General features: G+C 38.0%; 1 protein-coding gene across 1 annotated transcript; it reads left to right on the top strand.

The window, feature by feature from the left end:
* The first annotated feature begins 6,464 nt into the window (after positions 1 to 6,464).
* On the top strand, positions 6,465 to 21,986 carry LOC141540477 (zinc finger protein 69 homolog). Its single transcript, XM_074264583.1, has 4 exons — positions 6,465 to 6,726; positions 11,245 to 11,297; positions 19,380 to 19,506; positions 21,045 to 21,986. The coding sequence occupies exons 2-4, from the start codon at positions 11,265 to 11,267 to the stop codon at positions 21,146 to 21,148; spliced, it is 264 nt and encodes an 87-aa protein (XP_074120684.1). The 5' UTR covers positions 6,465 to 6,726; positions 11,245 to 11,264; the 3' UTR covers positions 21,149 to 21,986.
* The last annotated feature ends 2,361 nt before the right edge of the window (positions 21,987 to 24,347 follow it).

The following is a 24,347-nucleotide window of genomic DNA, read 5'->3' as shown; positions in this document are numbered from 1 at the left end:
TATATCTTGCCACTGGACTCAGATGACTGCAAGACTGAGACTTATAATTGCACAGTTCTGCTTTACATACATACATATACATATATATATATATATACATATATATATACACATATATATACATATGTATGTATATATATATATTTGCTGATGCAACTGGGGTTAAGTGACTTGCCCAAGATCACACAGCTAGAAGTATTAAATGTCTGCAGCTAAATTTGAACTCAGGTCCTCCTGACTTCAGAGCTGATGCTCTATTCATTGTACCACCTACCTGCCCCCACAGCATTGCTTTTTTAATTAAATGCAAAAGTTCAGTGCTCCTCTCAATCATTTTCCATTGAAGAAAAACTCTGGGCTAAGTTCAAAAGTTCAGTGCTCTCACAAAATGCTTTAAATCAAAAGGAATTGTTGTCTCAGCACCACCTGCAAATCACTTCATGTTAAGGAAACTTATTACCTTCTATACTTTTAATTATCCTGATTCAAATCTAGGACATTTGATGTTATTTCAGAATGACACCTCCTAGAAATATTGTCTCTAGGTGTTATGAGCAATTAGAGGAAATTTGTTCCCATTAGCTGTTTTTTGCAAGATTCAGGTAGAGAACATCAACATGTTCCAAAGGAAAAGAGGGGTTATCAACTCACATTTCAGACTTTGAAGCAATCATATTGTCCCTGCCCCATGATTCTCTTAGTTCCTTAACCATTTGTTTTCCCCACCTAACAACTCATGTTCTTTGTTTTATCCTTTAAAATGAGGCTGGAGGGGAGGAAAAGGGACTGCCTTTCATCTTCCAACTCTTTGAATTCAGTGAGAAAGCCAGTGGTTCTTTTTATTAATAAATTCATGCTTATCTTATAGAATCAATGCAAAGCATGTTTAATCTATATTGGATTGCTTGTTGTCTAAGGAAGTGGGAGTGAAGGAAAGGAGAAAAAGTTGGAACAAGCTTTTGCAAAGGTGAATGTTGAAAACTATTTTTCCATATGTTTGGTAAGATAAAAGCTTTAAAATAAAGTAACCTATGCATAGAAATCATAGTCATCAAATTAAGTGTGATTGTCTTGATGCCAGCACTACAGTCTCACCTGTTCAGTCATTCACTAGTGTTTGTTTGTGACTCCATTGATGGGGATGGGAGAGAAGGAGGTTCTTGGCAAAGATACTGGGATGGGTTTGTCATTTCTTTCTCTAGATCATATTACAGATGAGGAAACTGAGGCAAACAGGGTGAAGTGACTTGGCCAAGTAGTAAATGTCTGAGATGGGATTTGAACTCATGCAGCTGATTCCAATTCCAGTGTTTTATGCACTGTGGCACCACGAAGCTGCCCTCAGTCTCTCCTTAAAGGAAGCTGTAAGCTTATAGGACATTTATTGTTAAGTCTTTCAGTCCCCCATTGGCAATAGCATGCCAGGCTCTTTTACCCTCCACTAGCTCTCAAAACCTGTCCAAATTGATGTTGCTTGTACATGGTACTATACATCTCATCCTCTGCCTCTCCCTTCTCTTTTTTCCTCCTATCTTTCTCAACATCAAGGCCTTTTCTAATGAATTCTCTCTTCTCAGTATGTAGCTAAAGTATTTCAGCTTCAGCATCTGACCCTTCAGAGAAAAGCCTGAATTAATTTCTTTAGGTACTGACTGATTTCATCTTTTTGCTGTCCAAAGGACTCTCAGAAGTCTTTTTCAGCACCACAATTTAAATGTTGATTCTGTGACAGCTTTCCATGCTCTGGAACTTTCACAGCCATACGACTGGAAAAGCCAAAGCCTTGACTATCTGGACTATCAGGTGATGTCTGCTATCCAGAGTTGGCATAGCTTCAAAGGAGCAAGCAACTTTTTATTTCATGGTAGCACTTACCATATGTAATGATCTTTTGGACCAAGGATATGAAATCTGACATCATTTCCATTTCTTCTTTTGCCAAGAAGTGATGGGATCAGTTGCCAAGATCTTAAGATTTGTTGGGTTGTTGATGGTTTTTCTCATATTTAGCTTCAACTCATTTTTTACAATTTTTTTTCTATTTATTTTTACTTTAGGGAATAAAGTAAACATTTTCCTAACTACAATAGAAAGATGACTGTACAAGAAACTATGAATCTTTAAGCAGCTTGCTATTTTTCCACATTGACAACAAAATTATCATGTAATTATTATTTCTTTTTTCCCCTCCTTCCCCAAAAGCCCTGGTGTTTTTATTCCAGAAGGTGAGACATTAGCTGAGACTTAATAGAAACCAGAAGGCTAAGGTGAGGTGGGAAAAGTAGAATCAGGAAATGGAAGGTTTTGGTCAGAGAGGCCAGTGTCCCCGGGTCAGAAGAAAAAGGAGGAAAGGAATCAGGTGTAGAAAGACTGGGAAGCAGATTGGCGCTGGTTATATGTACTTCTTGTGGGTTACTTTTCCTTATAAATTTTTTCTGGTTTAATCCACTTAAAGAATTGTCCAGCATATATACATATATTGTATTTAACATATACTTTAACATATTTAACATGTGTTGGTCTACCTGCCATCTGGAGAGGGGTGGGGGGGAAAGAAGGGTGTAAAGGGCTGAAACTGAGTTGATGCACTGAGGTTGGACAACCAAGCACTTAAGGCTAATTACCGATTGGACAATACTCTCTTAGAATATGCTTGGAAAATGGCCCTTCCCACTATTCTGTGCTGGCCCAGTTGTTTGGTGTATACAGAGAATTGTAGGAGGGTCTAGGGGGTGGAGTAAGACTAGCCAGAGTCACTTCTGGGTGGGAGACAAACAGGAATGATGGAGATTCTGTGTCCATCCAATCTACCTCTAAAGACCAAGAATAAAGACCATGGACTTCTGCTTATCCTGACTCGGGCTGATTCTAAGGTATACGGGGAGCTAAAGTGGTCACCACAGAGGGGAAAAATTGGAACAACAAGTTTTGCAACTGTCAATGCTGAAAAATTACTCATGCATATATATTGTTCATAAAAAGCTATAATAAAAAAGATTTTAAAAAATTAAAAAAAAAAAAAAAGATTTGTCCAGGTCCTTGCTAGCAGCAGTCCAAATATGGCAGCACAGTTTATGGCTAGTCAGGTACACTGCCTTTAAGTACTCAAAGGGTAACATAGACCAGGAGTAGAGGATGGACACCAGTGACTATCTGTTCCTCAGATATTGCATATCTAATCATTTTGAAAGGATCTGGAGCAAAATACATTCATGATTCTGGCTTGGAATTTACTTTTTCTGTGTGTAGATTAAAATTATCCTACCTTCATTAAAAGAAACTGGGCAGAGTTCTGAGCCAATGGCACTTTAGTAAAGGATTTCTGGTCCCTTCCAATGAAGTATAGCTCAGATCTTCCTCACAATCTGAGATGCCTCTTCCTTCCAAGGCCCTATTTTTATGGAGTTTTATAGGGTTAGATATCCAATCATTCCAAATACAGAATAATTCCATTGATTAACATGTAATGTAAAAACTAAAATAAGCAAAATAATAAGTCAGCAAGGTCACAAGTTGGGTGAAGTAAGAAATAGCTCCATACAAGATGACAGATTTCTCCCTAATTTGGGCAGAAGGAAATGGTACAAGCTATCATCAATGACCTAAATGGTCATAAGATTGTGGCCTGCTCCTTTTGCACTAGGATTGGTCCAGATGTACAAAAATGTTTTGTGGGACTTTTCATGTAGTTGTGTTCTCTTCCATGCTAGGTTTGGTCACCATCACAAGACAAAAAACAAGGGTGGAGGGCCTTTAGCTAATTTCCTGTAATTAAACCAGTGAATTTAAAACTGAAACTTAGCTTAGCAGTTGAACTTAGAATCTGCAGCTCACAGTTCTGGGGCTCAGAACTCTGCCCAGTTTCTTTTAATGGAGGTAGGATAATTTTAATCTACACACAGAAAAAGTAAATTCCAAGCCAGAATCATGAATGTATTTTGCTCCAGATCCTTTCAAAATGATTAGATATGCAATATCTGAGGAACAGATAGTCACTGGTGTCCATCCTCTACTCCTGGTCTATGTTACCCTTTGAGTACTTAAAGGCAGTGTACCTGACTAGCCATAAACTGTGCTGCCATATTTGGACTGCTGCTAGCAAGGACTTGGACAAATCTTTTTTTTTTTTTTTTTTAATCTTTTTATTATAGCTTTTTATGAACAATATATATGCATGAGTAATTTTTCAGCATTGACAGTTGCAAAACTTTGATATGATTCTATCAAATTAATTCATACTGAATGGAATAAAGTACTTGTCCAAATGAATTAGTTCTCACATTTATCTTGACTTTCTCTGGTTTAGGAATTAGGTCTATATCTGTCCTGGCAGGATATTTTCCTATTTTCAGGAATCATTTGATAAGTATGGATACTAACAGTTCTTTCCAAATTTGATAAAATTCTCTTATAAATCTATTAGAAACTGGAGAGTTTTTTTTTCCTTTGATTCTTATATATCTAAATTAGTTTCCTTTTCTGAGATTAAGCTATTCAGGATCTCTATTTGGCCTTCTGATAGAACATTTCCTGTTTTTCTTATGTGTTCCCACTTTCTTTAACACATAATTTTCACATTATGATTAATCTTTTTATTTCTTCTGTTTTTACTTTTTACCTTTCTCCTTGGCTATTTTATAGATTTGGTTTTCTGCTCTCCTTTAATTAGGTTAGCTAAGTATTTTATCAACTTTAATAGTCACTTCAAAGAACTCATTTTGGGTTTGATTTGCCATTTTCTTTTTTTGTTTCTAATTCATCTATTTAATTTTTAGCTATCTATATCTTTTCTTTTCTGCTTATCTCATTTTTCATCTGATATTTCACTTTTCATTTGACATTTCCTTCCCCTTTGTCTTCTCACTTATATAGACTTTCCTGTCCCTCTTCCCCCTTCAACTATACCTGATCATTATTTAAAAAAAAAAAATTCATCCATTTTTCCTCCCCTTTCCAACAAGCGTCTCTCTTCCTCTCTTCATAATCCAGCTTCTCTTTCTGTTTCACCTAGATTCTCATTCTGAGATTCATACATCCTACAGGCAGAAAGTGTGTTCAGGAAAGAACACAGTTCTTCTGACTGATGATTGTCTGGTTGAGAATTCTAGGGAAGTGTTCAGCCCATCTCTTCAAAATCCTGTTCTCATCAGTAAACAAGGTAGTTCAATGAGCATACTATATATCTTTGGCCCATAAGTATTATTTTGGGGATTATAAAAGCACTTTGGATTATTACTATCTATTTCTTTATGAATCATGTTGGGAGAGAAAAAAAAAAGAACAAAAGGAAAAAAGAATTTACATTCAGTCTCCATAATCCTCCCTCTGGATGCAGATGGTATTTTCCATCCAAAGTTTATTGAGATTGCCTTGGATCACTGAGCCACTAAGAGGGACAAATGTTTAATAGTTGAATATCATGGATTATTACTATCAGGATAAAACTGAATCACATCTACTTTCACACTGAACCAAGGATCCTGTATCTCTCTAAGTTTTGCCTGTACCTTGATTTTGATAATTAAATGCTGCCTTCTTAGAGATGAATGAACTAACCTGTTGTTAAACCCTTAGAATTTGGGTTTTTTTTCTCATTTAGCTGTTTTTGAATTTCCCATCATTTTCATTAAAAGGTCTTCATGTTTGCAATTGTACCGACCCAGATGAGTAAATGTAGTGCTGTACACCAAATCTTGGAAAGCTGCCCACTCCTTTTTGGCTCATCTGTTGCCATCCATGCGTTGGCTCAACTTTCCCTCCAAGTCAGCAACAAACTGTTCTTACTCACATAGGTGCTTTTTAGTAACACTGGAAATCAGCAGGATATTAAGTCTTCTGGTACTCATCTTGCTGTGGGGCTGCTGCTTTTGTTGAAGGCAAATATTGAATGGAGAGGATTCCTTTATGATCTGAACAGTACTCTGCATCCACATTGTCTCATGCTGCCTGTCTCTTCCCTTTATAACCACAAAGTCTATTCAATGCTAATGTTTGCTGTGAGGATGCATCCATGAAGTTTTACTGTGTTAGCAACAAGATCAATGTGCAATCATATATCAACTGTGATGGACGTGGCTCTTTTCAACAATGTGGTGATTCAAAGCAAGTCCAATAGATTTGTGATGGAAAATGCCATCCACATCCAGAGAGAGGGCTATGGGGACTGAATGCGGATCACAACAGAGAATTGTCACTTCTTTGTCATCATCATTTGCCTTTTTCTCATTTTTTCTCTTTAGTCTGACTTTTCTTATGCAGCATGATAATTGTGGCGCTGCAGTTTCATCGGGATGCTCTTTCTGCTGGGAAGGAGAAGGGGCTGAGTCTTGGGGAAAGGAGGGGGTGGAGGCGCTGGGGGAGGAGCGATGACCAGCCCGGTGGGCGGTGGCCCAGGTGGAGCGGGAGCACGGGGCGGAGTTTAGAGGAATGGGCGGAGTTTAGGGCAGAAGAGACCATTGTGTGGCGGGGGGCAGATTTCAGGGAGCAGAAGCAGTGACAGTCCTTAAGTCCCTGCCTGTGTGACTGAAGGAAAGGGCTCAAGCAACCCAGCGGTTGGACAGGGTCCAGCTCTGGGGACAGGGAGACATCCACCCCCTCCCAGTGGTCCGGAAGTAGGAAATCTCTGAGCCGAGAACGGAAGCTGGAAGCTTTGGAACCGAGATCGTTCTGCCTTCCCTGAGGCTGAAATCTCTCCGCCTTCTGGAAGCCAGAACTGTGCACGCTCAGGTAGGTCTCGGATAGAGCCCCGCGCATTTCCTGGCTTCTGCCGGCCGCCCTTGCCATGATTCCCTTCGGCTGACTGCATGGTTCCTGTCCACTCGCTGTCCAAGTGAACTCCCCACCCCAAACCTTTTCTAGACTTCCAAACACTACCCACACCTCCTGGCTCTCCCAGTTACCATTGGGTCACACTATCCCAGACTACAGCCTTGGCCAATAGGAATCCAGGAGTCCTGCTTCCAGTGCTCCTATCAGGGGGTCCTGTCTCCCTGACCCCACCTCTTGGTTAGATTCGGGCAAAGGAGGAGGAATAAGGCGGGAATTGTCTTCTGGTTCAGATTGTCCCCATCTCCTACCCTGACTGACCCTACTGCTGAACTGGGCAGGGCCCTTTATAGTTCCGTTGGCCCCACCTCGGTACATCGTGTGGCTAAGCCTCCCTCCTGGGAAGAGATGGGAAAGACCCTTCTTACTGCGCAGCTGAGTCTGCCAGGTCTGGCCTGGGCCAGGAGCCAAAGGGAATGGCCCAAAACCCCGGGGGAACGTGGGCCACATCAGGCAGAGAGGCCATTTCTGCTGGCGTGGAGGATCGGCTGTGAAGTGACTGGGCCCATTGCCATGGAGCATTAAGTTACAAAAATGGGCAGGAAATTGAGTAATGTCATGAGCAATCCCACTGCCCAGGAAGACCCTTCCCCTTCAAAGGAGCAGAGCCCTGAAGGCCTCCCCAGGCCTTGGCCTTTACCCTCCCCGTGCTTCTGTGTACATCCGCCTCAGGTCCCTTCTTCCACATCTCTGCAAAGCTCTGCTCTATCCAAAACTTCCCCCGGTGCAAAGGGAGCTCAAAGCTGGGCCTGCCCCCAGCTGGAGGGGCATCTCAGAGGGAGGCTTTCTCAGGTTCAGGGACAGACAAAAGTTCGAGTGCTTTTGTTCCAGAAGGCGAGACTTCAGCTGAGACTGGAAGGAAATGTCTTCCCGAGGCTGGAGGTGAAGTCTGGGAATTTGGGCTGTTGTTTCATTATCATTTTCTTTTACAATATCAACGGTTCTGTGATTTGTTCTTTGACTCAATTGTCCTTTCGTATGTTGTTGTTACGTTTCCATTTGTTTGTGGTCCCCGAACCAATTTCCATTCTTATTTTACCAGGAAACAAAAAAGTATTGATTATTTCTTCCTTTGTACATTTGTTTGCAGTACCTCTTTGCCCTAGTGATTTTTGGTATAAATTCCACGTGTTGCAAACAAATACACACATTACTTTGTTGTCCCATTAAGAAGATGCCTTGTCTTTTAACTCTAGTTTCTCCAGAAATTTGCTTATCTCACCTGCTTTCATCTCATATTTCCCTCCCTTTTGTCCTCTAAGTTACTCATACAGATTTGCCTTCCTGTTCTCCCCTTCAACTAGTCCTATTCATTTATTTTAGAATTTCACCCTTTTTTTCCTCTTTTTTCATGGGCCATCTTTTCATTCTTTTTTTTTTTTTTTTTTTTTTTTTTTAAACCTGAGATTCATACACCCTGGAGTATAGACAGACATAAAATGTGTTCAGGAAAGACCATCGTTTCTGATTGGTGATGGTCTGTTGAAAATGCTTAAGTCTTTAGCCTGTTCTCATCAGTAATCAGGGTGGCTCCATCAGCATACCATATGTCTTTGGCCTATAAATTACCTTCAGGGCATCATAATGGTGCTTTGGATTATTACTTTCAGTGTAAAACTGAATTGCATCCACTTTCATACTGAGCCAAGAATCCTGCATCTCTCCCAATTTTGCTAGTGCCTTACTTTTGATGGGGTTAAATGCTGCCGTCTTAGAGATGGATGAACTATCATTAACATTTGGAATTTGCTTTTTTTTTTAAGCAGCTTCTGAATTTTTCATCATTTTCATTAAAAAAAAAGTCTTGATGTTTGCAAGAACTTCTGCCCCAGAAGAGTAAATGCAGTGCTGTACACCAAATCTTGGAAAGTGCCCACTCCTTTTTTGTTCCACTCTTGGTAACTATATGTTGACTCAGCTTTGGAAGTCATTAAGACATTAATCCTAAATTGTCATAGGAAGATTCTGAAAATCACCTGGCAGGATAAGATACCAGACACTGGGCTCCTTTTTCAAGTTAAATAGCCATGCATTCCAACTCTGCTGCAGAGAGCACAACTCCGATGGGCTGGCCACAGTGTTTGAATAGCAAATGTAGGTTACCAAAAAGATTATTTTGTGAAGAATTCACATGGGGCAAGAGCTCCCAAGGTGGTCAGAAAAAGCAATACAAAGACACTCTCAAGGTCTCTGTTAAGAATTTTAGAATTGATTGTATGACACGAGAGACCCTGCCACAGGACTGCCCAGCATGACGTGCCCTCATCAGAGAAGGGGCTGTGCTCCATGAGCAAAGCAGGATTGAATTAGCTCAGAAGAAACACAAGATTCACAAAGTTAAAGACACTGCTCCAAGTGGTCAGAGGAACTGTTTGTGTTAGCTCCCTCCAAGCTCGTTCTGGGCTGATCAGCCACAGGTGGCCATGCCATAGCCCAGCTCTAGCAGAGGATGTCATTGTGGCCATTAAACCAAACAACCAGGCCATCTTGCCTTGTGATTGCTACTTTGGTTGGATGAGAACATTGAGCTTGAAGAGGCTAACTAAGTCTGGAGTCAGTCCAGCGCTCTGCACCCACATTGCCTTCACCTTAGTGCTGTCTGTCTCTTCCCATTATAATCACAAGGTTTGCGAGGGTGCATCTATGAAGCTTTATTGGGTTTAAGGAAACAGAAATCAGCCTTGGTGATGAGAGGGACAGGAGATGCGCAAATCCAATACTATGGGCCATTGTTCCTTCCCAAGGACTTCCTGCTATTAGTCTGAGTCTCATTTAGCATTAAAGTCACCCAGAATGTATTAGCTTGTCCTCTCTTGGCAAATTGAAAGTGAGGGTCTCTAGGTCTTCATAAAATTTTCCTTAGATATCATCAGGGTTTGTGCTTATGAGAGCGTAAGCTCTGATGTTGGTGGCAAAGTGTCACAGTGTCAGGAGCCTGTTGGTCATTCCTTTTGGCAGGCACAGAAACTTGCTGACTAGGCTGGTTTTGATTGCCAAACCTAAGCCAGATTTATAATATGGCCATTCCAGGAAAGTCATTATCTAGCTGTAGCTCCATTTGCCAGACTCACTTCACTCGGGAATGCTCTTTGGATGGGAGAACTGCAGAATTCTCTTACAGCAAGAGCTGTTCATCTTTCAGGTCTGCTGGATTTTGTGCTGTCCGTGAGTATTCACACATCTCTAAATTTTCTCCTAACTCACTGATGGGTTTGAGTCCCTTTGGTCACCATCAGCCAAAGAGTTTACTAGTGTGGCCACTGCACCTGCGACTACTTTTTAAGTCACAGATGAAAGACAGGTAGAAGTAATAGTCTTCCCTACATACCCTACAAGTCTATAATATAGAGTAATTCTGATCCAATATTTTAAAATTCTTATTATTATAGCTCCTTATCATATGGGCTTAATATCCAATTTTAAGAGTATTTTACCTTAAGGTCTAGTCTGCTTGTAGAGGGTCAACTATCACAATTGCTGTGGGAGTGATGTGGCTCAGAGTCTACACTGAATATTAGACTTTCCCATGACTAATATGCTTTTACATGAATAAAGCTCCTGCTGACTCACAGAAAATTTCTCTGAATTCTTTCTGCCCTTTCCCAAGGCTTCTGATACAACAGGTATCCTGTTGCGCATAACAGGAGTCAGAGCAAGGATGTGGTTTTCTATGATCTCTAAGCCCAAAGGGCTATCAGATACATATCTTTTGACACAGCAGTATCATCACTGGGTCTGTATCCCAAAGAAATCATAAAGGAGGTAAAAGGACCTACAGGTCCTTATTGTGGTAGCAAAGAATTGGAAAATGAGTAGATGCCCATCGATTGGGAAATGGCTCAATAAGTTATGGTATAGGAAAGTAATGGAATATTATTGTTCTATAAAAATTGATGAACAAGCTGATTTTAGAAAAAACTGGAAAGATTTACATGAACTGATGCTGAGCAAAACAAGCCAAACAAGGAATACATTGCAATAATCACCTAGGAAACACTCAGTTCTTCTCTGCAGTTCAGTGATCCAAAGCAATCCCAATAGACTTTGGACAGAAAATGCTATCTGCAATCGAAAAAGAACTAAGGAGCCTGAATAGAAATCAACATATGCTATGTTCACTTGATTTTGCTGGGTTTTTTTTCTCCCCATGGTTTTTCCCTTTTGCTATGATTTTTTTCTCCTAACATGACTTATAAAGAAATGTGTATTAAAAATAAACTTAAGAAAAAAGAAGTTTAAAAAATTTTAAAAAGCAATTTTTCTATGGTTAGGTGTGATCTCTGATAGCAAGAGCTTTGACTTTTGCTACATTTATGGGATTATAAAGGGTAGGGGCTATAGCACCTAAGATACAATCAGGGACCAGATGCAAGAACTTGACAAAATGATGTCACTTTGGCTACTTTGCTATCTACACAGGGATCTCGGAGCCAGAAGGAATGGGCCCTGGGAGCCTCAGACCTCCTCTTCAGGTGAGTGCAATCCATCCACAGACCTGACCAACATCAGCAATTGAAACCATTTCCATACATATGGAGGATGGTGTATGAAGCTGTCAATCCCATATGGACGTTTCTCTGTAAACATAAGAATTAGCTGCAACACAGCAATTGATAGTTTGGGTTATAAAGCGGTGTAAAATAGATCTAACTTGCTCCTTCAGCATACTAGACTGTGAGTCTGCCCTTGAAACCTATTTACCTTTTGTTTCTTAGCAATTAACTGGAAATTCAGATCACTGCATATGGATTTTTCTCCCTTGATCAAACTTTCACAAACTTTAGTTTTGATACCTTTTCCTGAGCAGAAATAACAGAGGTGGGAAAATGTGTCGGATATCTGTCTCCATTTTTGCATAAATACCATTCTCATCCCAACTTCTGTTGTGTTACTTATTCACCCATTCCCTATTTATGAGTAATTCCTCAGATTCCCTTTGCCACCTCAAAAAAGAACTCTATGTATTCTTGTACATTCTTTGAGTTTGTTTTGCTTAGGATTAATCCCTCCCTTAATCTCTCCTCTCTCTAACTCCCCCTCTCCTTTCTCTCCTTTCCCTCCTTTTCTCTGGTGAGTAAAATGCATTTCTTCAACCAGCTCTGATTGTGTGTAGTCTTCCTTCCTTTGAGTAGATGATTGAGGTTCAAGTACCAGATGTACCCCCCCCACTTCATCCTCCTTGTTTGTAGAGAAGTCTATTTCTAGATCCTCTTCAAAAATGAGATTTTTCCCAGCCCTCCTTTCTATCCACCTACCTTAGTCTATTCTTCTTCCTACCCCAGTCTGACCTTAAGATCATCAAGACATAACAGAACCACTCCCAGCTTTCTTCTCCTTTGATTCCCTCTTTGAGCCCCAGTAGGGATCAGAGGGGACATGTGTCATCTCATAATAATTGAACAGTTTGTCCTTTTATTTTGAGTTCTTTCAGGTCATTCTGCTTTATTCTTTTGCATTTGTCTTCACTTGAAAGTTTTCTCCACTTATTGTCCTTTCCTAAGGAATGATTTTCCCCTTAGAGCATTATACTCGGTTTTGCTTCATAAATTACTGTTGGCTTTGAGACCATATTCTTTGTCTTCTGGCATGTCCTATTCCAAACTCTGTGCTCTTTAGTGATGGTTGCTGCCAAATTGTGTGGCATCCTAGTGGGGGTCCTTGGTGTTTGAACTGGATTGGGATGCCTTTTTAGCTACTTGCAGTATTCCTCTCACGGAGCTGGAAGCTCTGCATTTTATTTTGGCTATGAAGTTCTTGGGAGTCTTCATACAGAGGCCTTTTTCAGCAAGTGATGTGTGGTTCTAGGTAGATAAAGAATTGAGAGAGATTTTCTCATGGCCATCAGGAGCTCTATTCACAGAAAAGCATACAAACTCATCCTAGGGGAAGCTAGCAGGGTGGGAGACCAATGGAGGTTGCCCAGATTGGGGCATTCTGGCACTTTCCTAAGGCTCCTGGAACAGGAGAGGGGATCAAGGATGTGGTCTTTTATGACCTCTAAGATAGTGGCTCTATAGATTTCATCTGGAAAAGGAATTCTTTTCACTGTAGAAGGTTACAATAAGAATAGCTGGAAGCACATTTCTGAGGCAAAATTTCTGATCTGTCCCATCAAAGCTTCTGTGCTTTATTTCTGTTTTATCTTCTCTTTATAAGTAAGGTGGGGAATTTAAAGATTTCTTGAAGTCCTGTGTCTAAGCTGCTTTTTAAATGGCACTCTGATAGTCTGGCAATACTTAAGTTTTAGCTTATTCTCTTTTCTATTTGACTTATTTTAAACTTTTTCTTGCCTTTTTTAATGTCTCTTGAATTTGTTTTAGTATTTGCCATTGCCTTGTGACTTCCATTTGGTCTCTATAAACTGTTAGAGTTTGTGGAGAGGACTTCATTGCTTCCCCTTTCTGTATGCTATCTTGGCTCAGCCACCCCCAGAAGCATTTTCTCACACATTGTTATTTTATATTAGTTGAGAAAACTGAGACCAATTTTAAGGAATTAGCCCAACTTCACAAAGCTAGTAAGTGTCTAAGGCTTCCTGGGAACCAAAGTCTGCCCCAATATCAGCCTTTTAGCAAAATTTCACTTAAAACATTAGTATAGTATTAAAAGTTTAAATTATTTGGGGGAGTGTTGTCATTTTTATTATATTTTCACAACTTAGCCCTGAGCACTGAATAATCTTCCAGCTTTTAGGTTGTCCTTCATTTCTTTAAGGATTGCTTTGTAATTGAATCTATTAAACTCTTTGGTGTGGTCTGAGAGGTTGATCCCCAGTTATTTTGTATTCACACTTTATTTTTTTGGAATAGAATTATTCTTTCTGGTAGTTTGTATTTATTATCTAGACATGCTCTTAAGTCTGGAGGATTCATTTTCCAACCTGCACCTTTGCTTAAGCTAATAATTGTCATCCTGATATTTCTGCTGATTTCCTGTGTTTTTCCAATTAACTCATCCTAAATCAGCATACAGGGATATTTTGATGCTCTTCTTTACCTGTTTTTATTCCTCTAATTCCTTTCTCTAGTCTTTTTGCAATTGCCAGCATTTCTATAAGACTAGGAAGAGTAACCATCCTTGCTTCCCTCCTCTATTTAATAGAAAAATTTCTAATGAAATCCCATTTTGTGTGATACTTTTGATCATTATGTGTGATATTTTTGGTTTTAGATAGATGTTTTTATGCTCTTGAAAATGGTCTCGTTGGGCCTATGCTACTAATTAAATTTTTGCCATAAAAGAATGTTGCACTTTATCCAATACATTTTCTTTATCTGTTGAAATGACTATGTGGTCTTGGATGTTTTAGTTTAGAATGTGATTAGTTATGTTCATTGTAACATTAAACTATCCTTGCACCTCTGGTACAAATCCCATTTGATCAGAATGAATGATTCTTGGATAATTCCCTATAGTCATTTTGATAAGACTTTGTATAAATTTGGGGGAGAGGACAATGTTCATTCATTGGCTTGTACTTTACTTTCTGTGTTTGAACTTCCCTTGGTTTCATAAGTCTATATTTGTCTTCTAAAAGAATTCTAGAAGGATACTTTCTTATTTGGGAGAATTAGTGGTGAACTATGAATGCTAACCAACTATTCTCTATGAATTTCATAGAATTTTCCTGTCTCCTGATAATTTGAATATTTCATGCTTTGGGAAGTATTCTTGTCTTACCTTTCTTTTCTCAGTTTTTTAAACATAAAACTATATATAATATGATCCAACTATCCTTTTTATTTTTCTAGTTTTGTTGTGATTTTACCTTTTTCATTTACTATTTTATTGACTAGATTTTCCCCTCTCTTCCTTTTAATCAGGCAAACCTAAGGGTTTTCTTAACTTTATTAATCCTTTCAAAGAAATCAGTTTGAATTTTATTTGTCATTTATATTTTTTGTTTCCAATTAATATGATTTCCTTCTAATTTTAATATTTTGTCATTTGTACTTATTTTAAGATTTACCTCATTGATTTTTCTAATTTTTTAGAATGTGTATTCAGTTAGTTTGTTAATCTTCTCTTTTTCTATATTCTTACTATATGATGTAAATCTGTATTTTTCTCTGAGGACTGCTTTAGTTGAACCCCAGAAATTTTGGAATATTGCTTAATCATTCTCTCTCTCTCTGACTCAGTAATAATTTAATATGTAACTGTTAAATCTCCATTTAGTTTGTATCTATATTGGGTGGTCCCTGAAGCAATTTTTATTCTTATTTCATGAGGGAATGAAAGGATTTATTGATTATTTCTGCCTTTTTTATATTTCTGTGCAATATCTCTATACCTCACTGGTTAATTTTTGTACAAGTTCCCTGTGTTGCAAAGAAAACATGTTTATTCCTCTGTTCCATTTAGAAGATGCCATACATATTTTATCTCCAGTTTCTCTATACATTTACTCATCTCTTTTGATTTCACCTTATTCTGCATTTTACCTTCCACATCTCCCTTTTTCCTTTTAGTTCTCTTTTAAATTCTTCGTACTCTTTTGCCCTTCAACTAGTCCTATTCATTAGTTTTTTTTATTTCATTCATTTTTCTTCCCCTCCTCACCAAGGATTTCTCTCCTTCTCCTCATTGTCCATCTTCCCTTTCTGTGTTTTGCCTAGATTCTCATTCTCTGATTCATAGCCTCTCTATTCATCTGGTCTTTTTCTTTTCCCTGTATATAATCAAAAGTCTCTAAGATATCCATTCTAATTGTTGCCCTGTAGGTTCTTTCTGCCATTGCTATTATACCAATTCCACAGATTCCTCTTTTACACTGTGCCTTATTTTCAAGTTTCTGTTATCACAGAAAGTGTCAAAAAGAACACTGCTCCAAAGTATTACATTACCACCTGATAGTTACCCTGTCTTCTTCTTTTTTTAATATTTTTATTTTTCCCTGTTACTTGTACAATAAATTTTTATAATTGTTTTTAAAACTTTGAGTTATTCATAGTTGATCATCACACACTCTTGCTCTTCCTGTGTTTGATGTATTCCTGGCTTTGTTTGTTTTGCTCAGCATCAGTTTCTGTAAATTTTTCAGTTTTTTTAAAAATCATCTTGTTTATCATTTTTAAAAAATAATTATAACTTTTTATCGACAGAGCATATGCCTGGGTAATTTTTTACAACATTATCACTTGCACTCACTTCTGTTCTGACTTTTCCCTTCCCTTCTTCCTCCTCCTCCCCTAGATGTCAGGCAGTCTTATACATGTTAATTATGTTATAGTATATCCTAGATACAATATATGTGTACAGAACCAAACCATTTTCTTCTTGCACAGGGGGAATTGTATTCAGAAGGCAAAAATAACCTGGGAAGAAAAGCAAAAATGCAAACAGTTTACACTCATTTCCCAATGTTCCTTCTCTGGGTATAGCTGATTCTGTCCATCATTGATCAATTGGAACTGAATTAGATCTTCTCTATGTTGAAGATATCCACTTCCATCAGAATACATCCTCATACAGTATTGTTATTAAAGTGTATAATGATCTCCTAGTTCTGTTCATTTCACTCAGTATCAGTTCATGTGAGTCTCTCCAAGCTTCTCTGTATTCCTCCTGCTGGTCATTTCTTACAGAGCAATAATATTCCATAACATTCATATACCACAATTTACCCAACCATTCTCCAATTGATGAGCATCCATTCGTTTTCCAATTTCTAGCCACTACAAAAAGGGCTGCCACAAACATTTTGGCACATGCAGGTCCCTTACCCTTCTTCAGTATCTCTTTGGGATATAAGCCCAGTAGTAGCACTGCTGGATCAAAGGGTATGCACAGTTTGATGATTTGGGGGGAATAATTGTTTATCATTTTTTTTATAGAACAGTAATATTCCATTTATGTACATTTATGTACCTTTATGTACCACAACTTGTTCAGCCATTCCCCAATCGATAGATATATACTCATTTTCCACTTCTTTGCTACCACAAAAAGAGCTGCTACAAACTTTTTTTGCACACGTAGATCCTTTTCCCTCCTTTATGATTTCCTTTGGCTACAGACCCAGTAATGGTACTGCTAGATAAAAATATTGTGCACAGTTTCATAACCTTTTGGGCACAGTTCTAAATTGTTCTCCAGAATGGCTGAATCAGCTCACAACTCCGCCAACAATGTATTAGTGTCCCTATTTTCTCACATCTTCTGCAACATTTATTATTATCTTTTCCAGTAATCTTAGCTGATCTGAGAGGTGTGAGGTGGTACTTCAGAGTTGATTTAATTTGCATTTCTGCAAAACTGCCATATTAATGAAAAAGTTCTTATGAGTTACAAGCATCATCATCCCCATGTAGGAATGTAAACAGGTAAACCTTATTAAGTCACTTATGATACCCCTTTCCTGATTACTTTCTTATGCTTCTCATGAGTCCTGTATTTAAAAATAATTTTTCCATTCAGTTCTGCTCTTTTCATCACAAATGTTTAAAAGAACTCTATTTCATTACCACCTGATAGTTATCGTCTTCTTCTTTTTTTAATATTTTTATTTTCCCCAGTTACTTGTACAATACATTTTTATTATTGTTTATCCAGAATAATTCTTCTAACATGACAAAAAATCGCCCCAATTCTTTATCAAATCGCTCCTTGCCTAAACATAAGCATTCTTATTACTTTTCGCACTTCTATCAACCATCTTAGGGGGATGAGGAGGCCTAAACCAAACCCACATACTAAAAATTTTAGCCTACTCCTCCTTTTCCCCTGAAGGATTTATATTCAGTTTTGCTGAGTAGGTGAGTCTTAGTTGCAATCCTAGCTCCATTGCTCTTCATAATATTCTATTCTAAGCTCTCTAATCTTTTATTGTAGAAGCTGCTAAATCTTATATTATCTTAACTATGGCTCCACCTGACTTGAATTGGTTCTTTCTGGATATACAATATTTTCTCCTTGACCTGGGAGTTATGGAATGTGGCTATAATATTCCTAGGAGTTTTCATTTTGGGATCATCTTCAGGAAGTGATTGATGGATTCTTTCAATTTCTAATTTACCCTCAGGTTCTAGAATATCAGGATAGTTTTCCTTAATTTCTCAAAATAATCCACTCTTTTTCTGATCATAATGTTCAGACAGACCAATTATTTAAAAATTATTTCTCCTGGCCCCATTTTCTAAATTAATTGTTTTTCTAGTAAGACATAGCACAGTGTTTTTTATTGTTTCATTTTTTTGGTTTTGTTTTATTGTTTCTTGATTTCTCATAAAGTCATTAGCTTCTATTTGCTCAATTCTAATTTTCAAGGAATTTTTTTCTTCAGTGAACTTTTTTAGCTCCTTTCCCATTTGGTCACTTTTGTTTTTTAAGGCATTCTTGTTAGCTTTTTGTTTTTCTTTGCATCACTCTCATTTCTCTTCCCAGTTTTTCCTCTCTTCTCTCTTATTTGATTCCCAAAATCTTCCATGGCCTGAGACCAATTCTTATTTTTATATTCTTTTTTTCTTTTTTTGGCAAGACAGTTAGGGCTAAGTGATTTGCCCAGGGTCACACAGCCAATAAAAAGTGTTAAGTGTCTGAGGCCAGATTTGAACTCAGATTCAGCTGACTTCAGGACCAGTGCTCTATCTATTATGACATCAAGTTGTCCCTCCAAATTCTCCTTTTTCTTGGAGGCTTTGGATGTAGGAGCTTTGACTTTGTTATCTTCTTCTGACTATGTGTTTTGATCTCCCCTGTCACCATAGTTAGTTTCTTTGGTCAGAATGTTTTTCTATTATCTGTTTATCATCCCAGCCTATTGCTTGGCTTTTCACTCTTTGTTAGGGTCAGGCCCTGTTTCCAGGGTGGAGAGTGCACTGTCCTAAGCTTCCAGGCTTTTGTGCACTTACTTTCAGGGATTCTTCTGGGACTTCACCACTAGTACCTTTTTCTGCCCTGTATACGTTAGGGGCTGTAGGATCTAGTGAAGAGACCTCCTGTGTGATGGGGCCTCCAGAAGCTGCCCCGTTGCCCACCCTTGGTGGACCCTCTTGACTTCCTGTGACCTCTTGACCTTCCAAGTTGTTTTTGCTGACATGAGGTCCGGAAATCCCCAGCAGCACCATGGATTCAGAGGACCCCAGGCCCATTCCTGTTTTGCTGGGGCTGAATTGTGGCAGCATGCTGGACTTCTAGTCTGATGCCCCTGACCTCCCAAGTTGTCTCCAGCTGGAATATTGTTCCACTTTGTCTTTTTTGTGTGTTTGGATGCTCCAGAATTTGTTTAGAGTCATGATTTAAAGGAATTTGGAGGGATTTGGGAGAGAATTGGGCAAATTCCTGTTTTAAAACATGAACTTTCTTCCTGCTTCTGTGGGGAGAAGCATTCCATACTAAAACTTTTCTCAGCTTTATTTCACCTGATCATATGAATTTTCAATAAGACTTAATAATTATGGTTCCAAGGGTTGACTCTGACACTCATAAAAAGGATGATCTTTGGGCAAAATCCTCTGTGTTTTAGTTTCCTCCTATAAGTTGATGAGGGTCCATGAACTCTTTAATTCTGAAGGATCTTTCAGCTCCACATCTTCTGACTTTTGATGCTGCAGGAGGTTGTGATGTTCAAGGATGTGGTTGTGGACTTCACCCAAGAGGAGTGGGGTTTCTTGGACCCTTCTCAGAAGGAGCTGTACAAGGAGGTCATGTTGGAGAATGCTCAAAACCTGCTCTCCCTGGGTAAGGACACTTCCCCTTATAATTACAAATCTACAATCAAAGGGAAATACTTTCATTACCTATTGTTTAGGCATTAGAGATGTGATTAATCACTACAACAGGTTAGTCTCTTGTGTCCAAGGGGCAGGGTCCTATTGTAGGCTAATGTTTTTGCAACCCAAGGGTGTCTTTCTCTTACCAAATCTAGGTAGTTTTAATCAAAACATCATATTTCTATGGAAGCATTTCAAGTGCAATTAATCTCAGTAATTATTTAATTGAATCTCTACTTGCACACAAATTTTGTCTACCAGAGCTCTGAAAATTGATCAGGCAGCTTTTTCTTGCTCCCCCCTCCTCTTTAGGATGGGACCTAGATTTAAAATATTGTTACAAATCTTGCAATTTAAAAAGCATCAATTTGTATTTCAAAGCATTTAATCATCCCTAGTGTAAGTTTGCCCTTAATTTTCCTTCATCTTGCCCCCAAATTCTAGCACAGGTAATGGGGAAGGAATGGAAGGAAATAAGCATTGGTGTTCACCTACTATGTGCCGAGTACTGAGTCATGTGTTTTTTTAAATGTTACATAAATAGCAACATCGTTTTTAAAATGACTTTGAACAAATAAGTTATTTCAATTAATATAAATACCCAAATTAACTCTACAGGAAATGAAGAAAGACACTATCTGCATCCAGAGAAAGAACTGATAAACAGAAATATGTATAGGACAATAAGTCTATTTCTATGTAAATAGCTATCTCTAGGGTGGATGCATTGAAAGTGAGGGGAAAATTTTTACTTGATAATTTTGTTGTCTGTTTGAAAGGAATAGTAAGCTTTATAGATTTATATTTCATGTGCACTCATCTTTGTTATTGTATTGTGTTATAAAAATGTTTTGTTTTATTCTATAAATTAAAAATCTAACGAAATCTACCATTTTATCCTCACAATAACCTTCCAAATTAGGTGATATATTCTCCCCATATGAGAGTTGAAGAAACTGAGGCAAACAGATGTTAAGTTCTTAAGAAGGGGCACACAGCTATTGATGTCTGAGGTTCAATTTAAACTCAAGCATTTCTGACTCTATGTCCAAGTCTCTCTCCATTGCACTACCAGCTCCCTTTAACATCTAGATAATAGGGACTGTGAATTAGTCCATCCTTCTATGAATGGACTGAGACCAGTAAATTTATTGGTCAGGTTGGAGACTGCTATGGCGTAATAACATTTTTTATCCAATTGTGGAATTGGAAGTTTCTTCCAGAATAGAACCTAAAAGGATGAGAGTTGGGGATTGTGGTAGAGGTTTTGGCTCTTTCTTACAATAAATTGTACAGCAAGTAATGTGGCACATTTTTGGGGAGTTGCTTTCTAAGCTCTAATGGTTGACCATAGACTCCTATGAATTTGAACATAATTTGAGTGTAAGAATTTAAATATATAAAGGTGAATCTCAAAATGGAGCAGTTTTAGATCCTCACTCTTTTTTTGTAAAGAACTGAATTATGAGCTTCTCTCCTTTATCTCTGAATGATTTCCCTGCTCAGGCTTTCCAGTTCCCAGAGAAGATGTGATTTCTTATTTTGAAGAAAGGGAAATACCATGGATGCTGGACCAAGAAGGCCTGAGGAGTTGCCCTTCAAGTGAGTGAGGGAAAGCAGGGATAAGAGAGTTGTAGTTACAAGAGGCTTCTTAGTCTTGTCATGAGGTGAGTGCTAGAGTTGGGGGAGAAAGACCTGCCTTAGAATTCTTTTCCACATTTTTTTTTAGAAGTGGCTTTCTGGGTTAGTCACTTGATCTCAATTTCCTCATCTGTAAAATGAGAAGATTGGAATCCATAGCCTTTCAACTCCGTTGCACTGATCCCAAATGAAATCATTGTTTGTGATTTGGGTCATGAAATTCTCCTCAAAATGCCAAAAGGAATTAGGGTATCCAAGATGAATTCTCTCATAGAACTTCAAGACAACAAACATTTTAATTGCCTGCTACAAGCCAGACCCTCAGATGAGCACCAGGAACATAGAGATATGAGTCATTTCTTGTTCTCTTGGAAGGCACAAACTAATGGGACAGACCACACACCCATAGTTATGTAGAAACCCACTGTGGACTGGATAAAATGTACTAAATTTAGTGCCACACTAAATCACTAATTAATGAAGGTAGTAGTGGTCTAAGAAGGAAAGCAGAATTGGAAAGGAAACTGTCAAAGTCAAATAAAATTAATAGCATTGATAGACTACCTTCTCTTTAGGGAAATAGAAAGTAATTGACATTGTTCTGCCTATTGTAGGGAGGGGATATAAGTGTGTGTGTGTGTGTGTGTGTATTGCTGTATTTGTTTTATTTTCTTGTGTGTGTGTGTTTTTTTCAGGAGAGATCAAACTCCAAATGAAGAAAAATATTGCAGAACTCAGCCCTTCTGTGGATGAAACTCACAAGCAAACATTCATGAGTGATGGTCCCTGTGATTTCACTTGGGGAGAAATCTGTGCTACACATGAGAGAATCCCCACTGGAGAAAAACCTTATGAATGTAATGAATGTGGAAAGGCTTTTAGAGTGAAAAATTATCTTATTGCACATCAGAGAATCCATACTAGAAGAAAATGTTATGAATGTAATCAATGTAAAAAGACTTTTACATTGAAGAACAAACTTATTAAACATCAGAAAATCCACACTGGAGACAAAACTTATAAATGTAATCAATGTGGAAAGGCATTTACACAGAGGGCTCATCTTTTTGTACATCAGAGAATCCACACTGGAGAGAGCTCTCATGAATGTAAACAATGTGAAAAGACATTTACCCGAAGGATAGGTTTTATTCTACATCAGAGAATCCACACTGGAGAGAAACCTTATGAATGTAATCAATGTGGAAAGGCTTTTACACAGAGAGCTCATCTTATTAAACATCAGAGAATTCACACTGGAAAGAAACATTATGAATGTAATCAATGTGAAAAAACTTTTACATTGAAGAATAAACTTATTAAACATCATAAAATCCACACTGGAGAAAAATCGTATAAATGTAATCAATGTGGAAAGGCTTTTACACGGAAGACTGGTTTTATTCGGCATCAGAGAATCCACACTGGAGAGAGGCCTTATGAATGTAATCAATGTGGAAAGAATTTTTCACAGAAAAGTAATCTTGTTCAACATCAAAGAATCCACACTGGAAAGAAACCTTATAAATGTAATCAATGTGAAAAAGCTTTTATTTGGAAGAATAAACTTATTGTACATGAGAGAATCCATACAGGAGAGAAACCTTATGAATGTAATATATGTGGAAAAGCTTTTACGTGGAAGAATAAACTTAATAAACATCAGAGAATCCACACTGGAGAGAAACCTTATGAATGTAATCAATGTGGAAAGGCTTTTACACAGAGATCTCATCTTATTAAACATCAGAGAATCCACATAGGAGAGAACTCCTATGAATGTAATCAATGTGAAAAATCGTTTAAAGTGAAGAAAGATCTTATTGCACATCAGATAATCCATTCTGGAGAGAATCCTTATGAATGTAAACAATGTGGAAAGGCTTTTACACGGAAGACTGGTTTTATTCGGCATCAGAGAATCCACACTGGAGAGAGGCCTTATGAATGTAATCAATGTGGAAAGACTTTTACTTGGAAGACTGGTTTTATTCGGCATCAAAGAATCCACACTGGAGAGAAGCCTTATGAATGTAATCAATGTGGAATGGCTTTTAAATGGAAAACTGGTTTTATTCAACATCAGAGAATCCACACTGGAGAAAAGCCTTATGAATGTAATAAATGTAGAAAGACTTTTACACAGAAGAGTCATCTTATTGTGCATCAGAAAATCCACACTGCAGAGAATTCTTATGAGTGTGATCAATGTGGAAAGTCTTTTAGAGTGAGAAACTATCTTATTGCACATCAGAGAATCCACAATCAAGAAAAGCCTTATGAATGTAACCAATGTGGAAAAACTTTTGCACAAAAATGTAATCTTGTTCAACATCAGAGAATCCACAATGGAGAGAAGCCTTATAAATGTAATCAATGTGAAAAGGCTTTTAGATTGAAGAGAGATTTTATTGGACATCAAAGATTCCATACAGGAGAGAAACTTTAAGAATGAAGTAAATGTAGAAAGGAATTTATATTTTTAAAAAAAGGCTTATTAAACATTGGAGAATCCACACTGGAGAGCATCCCTGTGATTGTAATCAATGTCGTACAGCCTTCAGGCTAAAGTCAGTTCTTGTTTACGATCAGAATTTGTGGGCGACATAGAAATATTATAATTGACCTGAATGAGGGAAGGCATAGAAATGGAGCATAGAACTGTTTAGCAGAAAATTCACTCTGGGAACAAGGCATCTATAAACTCAAGAATTTATAATCAAAGTGCTCAGTGAGAACATGCTTTTCTCTAGCATATGGAGGTCATTGGTGAAGGTTAAGTTGGGTCTGACTATAACAGACTAGTCACATGAGAAAAATAATTCATAAGCTTCTTGGAGGAGACAATAGTCTGTCTCATAAATCACCCAATTCAGTGAGAGAATAATTCTGGATGATCTCAGAAACAGAATGTCTTCAGAGTAAGGAAAAGGCATTGTCATTACTGGGTCAACTGAAGAACAATATTTGATGAAAGGGAAAACATTTATTTCTTTAATCAAAGATATAAAAATGGGGGAAATTTTGAGAAATATTGTAGTCTTCTGCAGGTCATCGACATGTATTCAGCCTATAACCAAGTTATGGCACGTGACAATCAAGAAACTTCTTATTAATTTGAGATTTTTGTGACCTAATAATCCTGGAGATGAAGGAATTCTGATGATG

This window comes from Sminthopsis crassicaudata, chromosome 4, assembly GCF_048593235.1.
Source record: "Sminthopsis crassicaudata isolate SCR6 chromosome 4, ASM4859323v1, whole genome shotgun sequence".
NCBI lineage: Eukaryota > Metazoa > Chordata > Mammalia > Dasyuromorphia > Dasyuridae > Sminthopsis > Sminthopsis crassicaudata.
The sequence above is the reverse complement of the archived record's forward strand: the minus strand, read 5'-3'. Positions and strand labels throughout refer to the sequence as shown.

Bases quoted from the DNA above. Each gene is read 5' to 3' on its own strand.
- LOC141540477 (XM_074264583.1), top strand. From the start codon at position 11,265: ATGGGCCCTGGGAGCCTCAGACCTCCTCTTCAG. The intron at 11,298-19,379 runs GTGAGTGCAATC...TTGATGCTGCAG, and splicing joins GCCTCAGACCTCCTCTTCAG to GAGGTTGTGATGTTCAAGGA. The intron at 19,507-21,044 runs GTAAGGACACTT...TTCCCTGCTCAG, and splicing joins TCAAAACCTGCTCTCCCTGG to GCTTTCCAGTTCCCAGAGAA.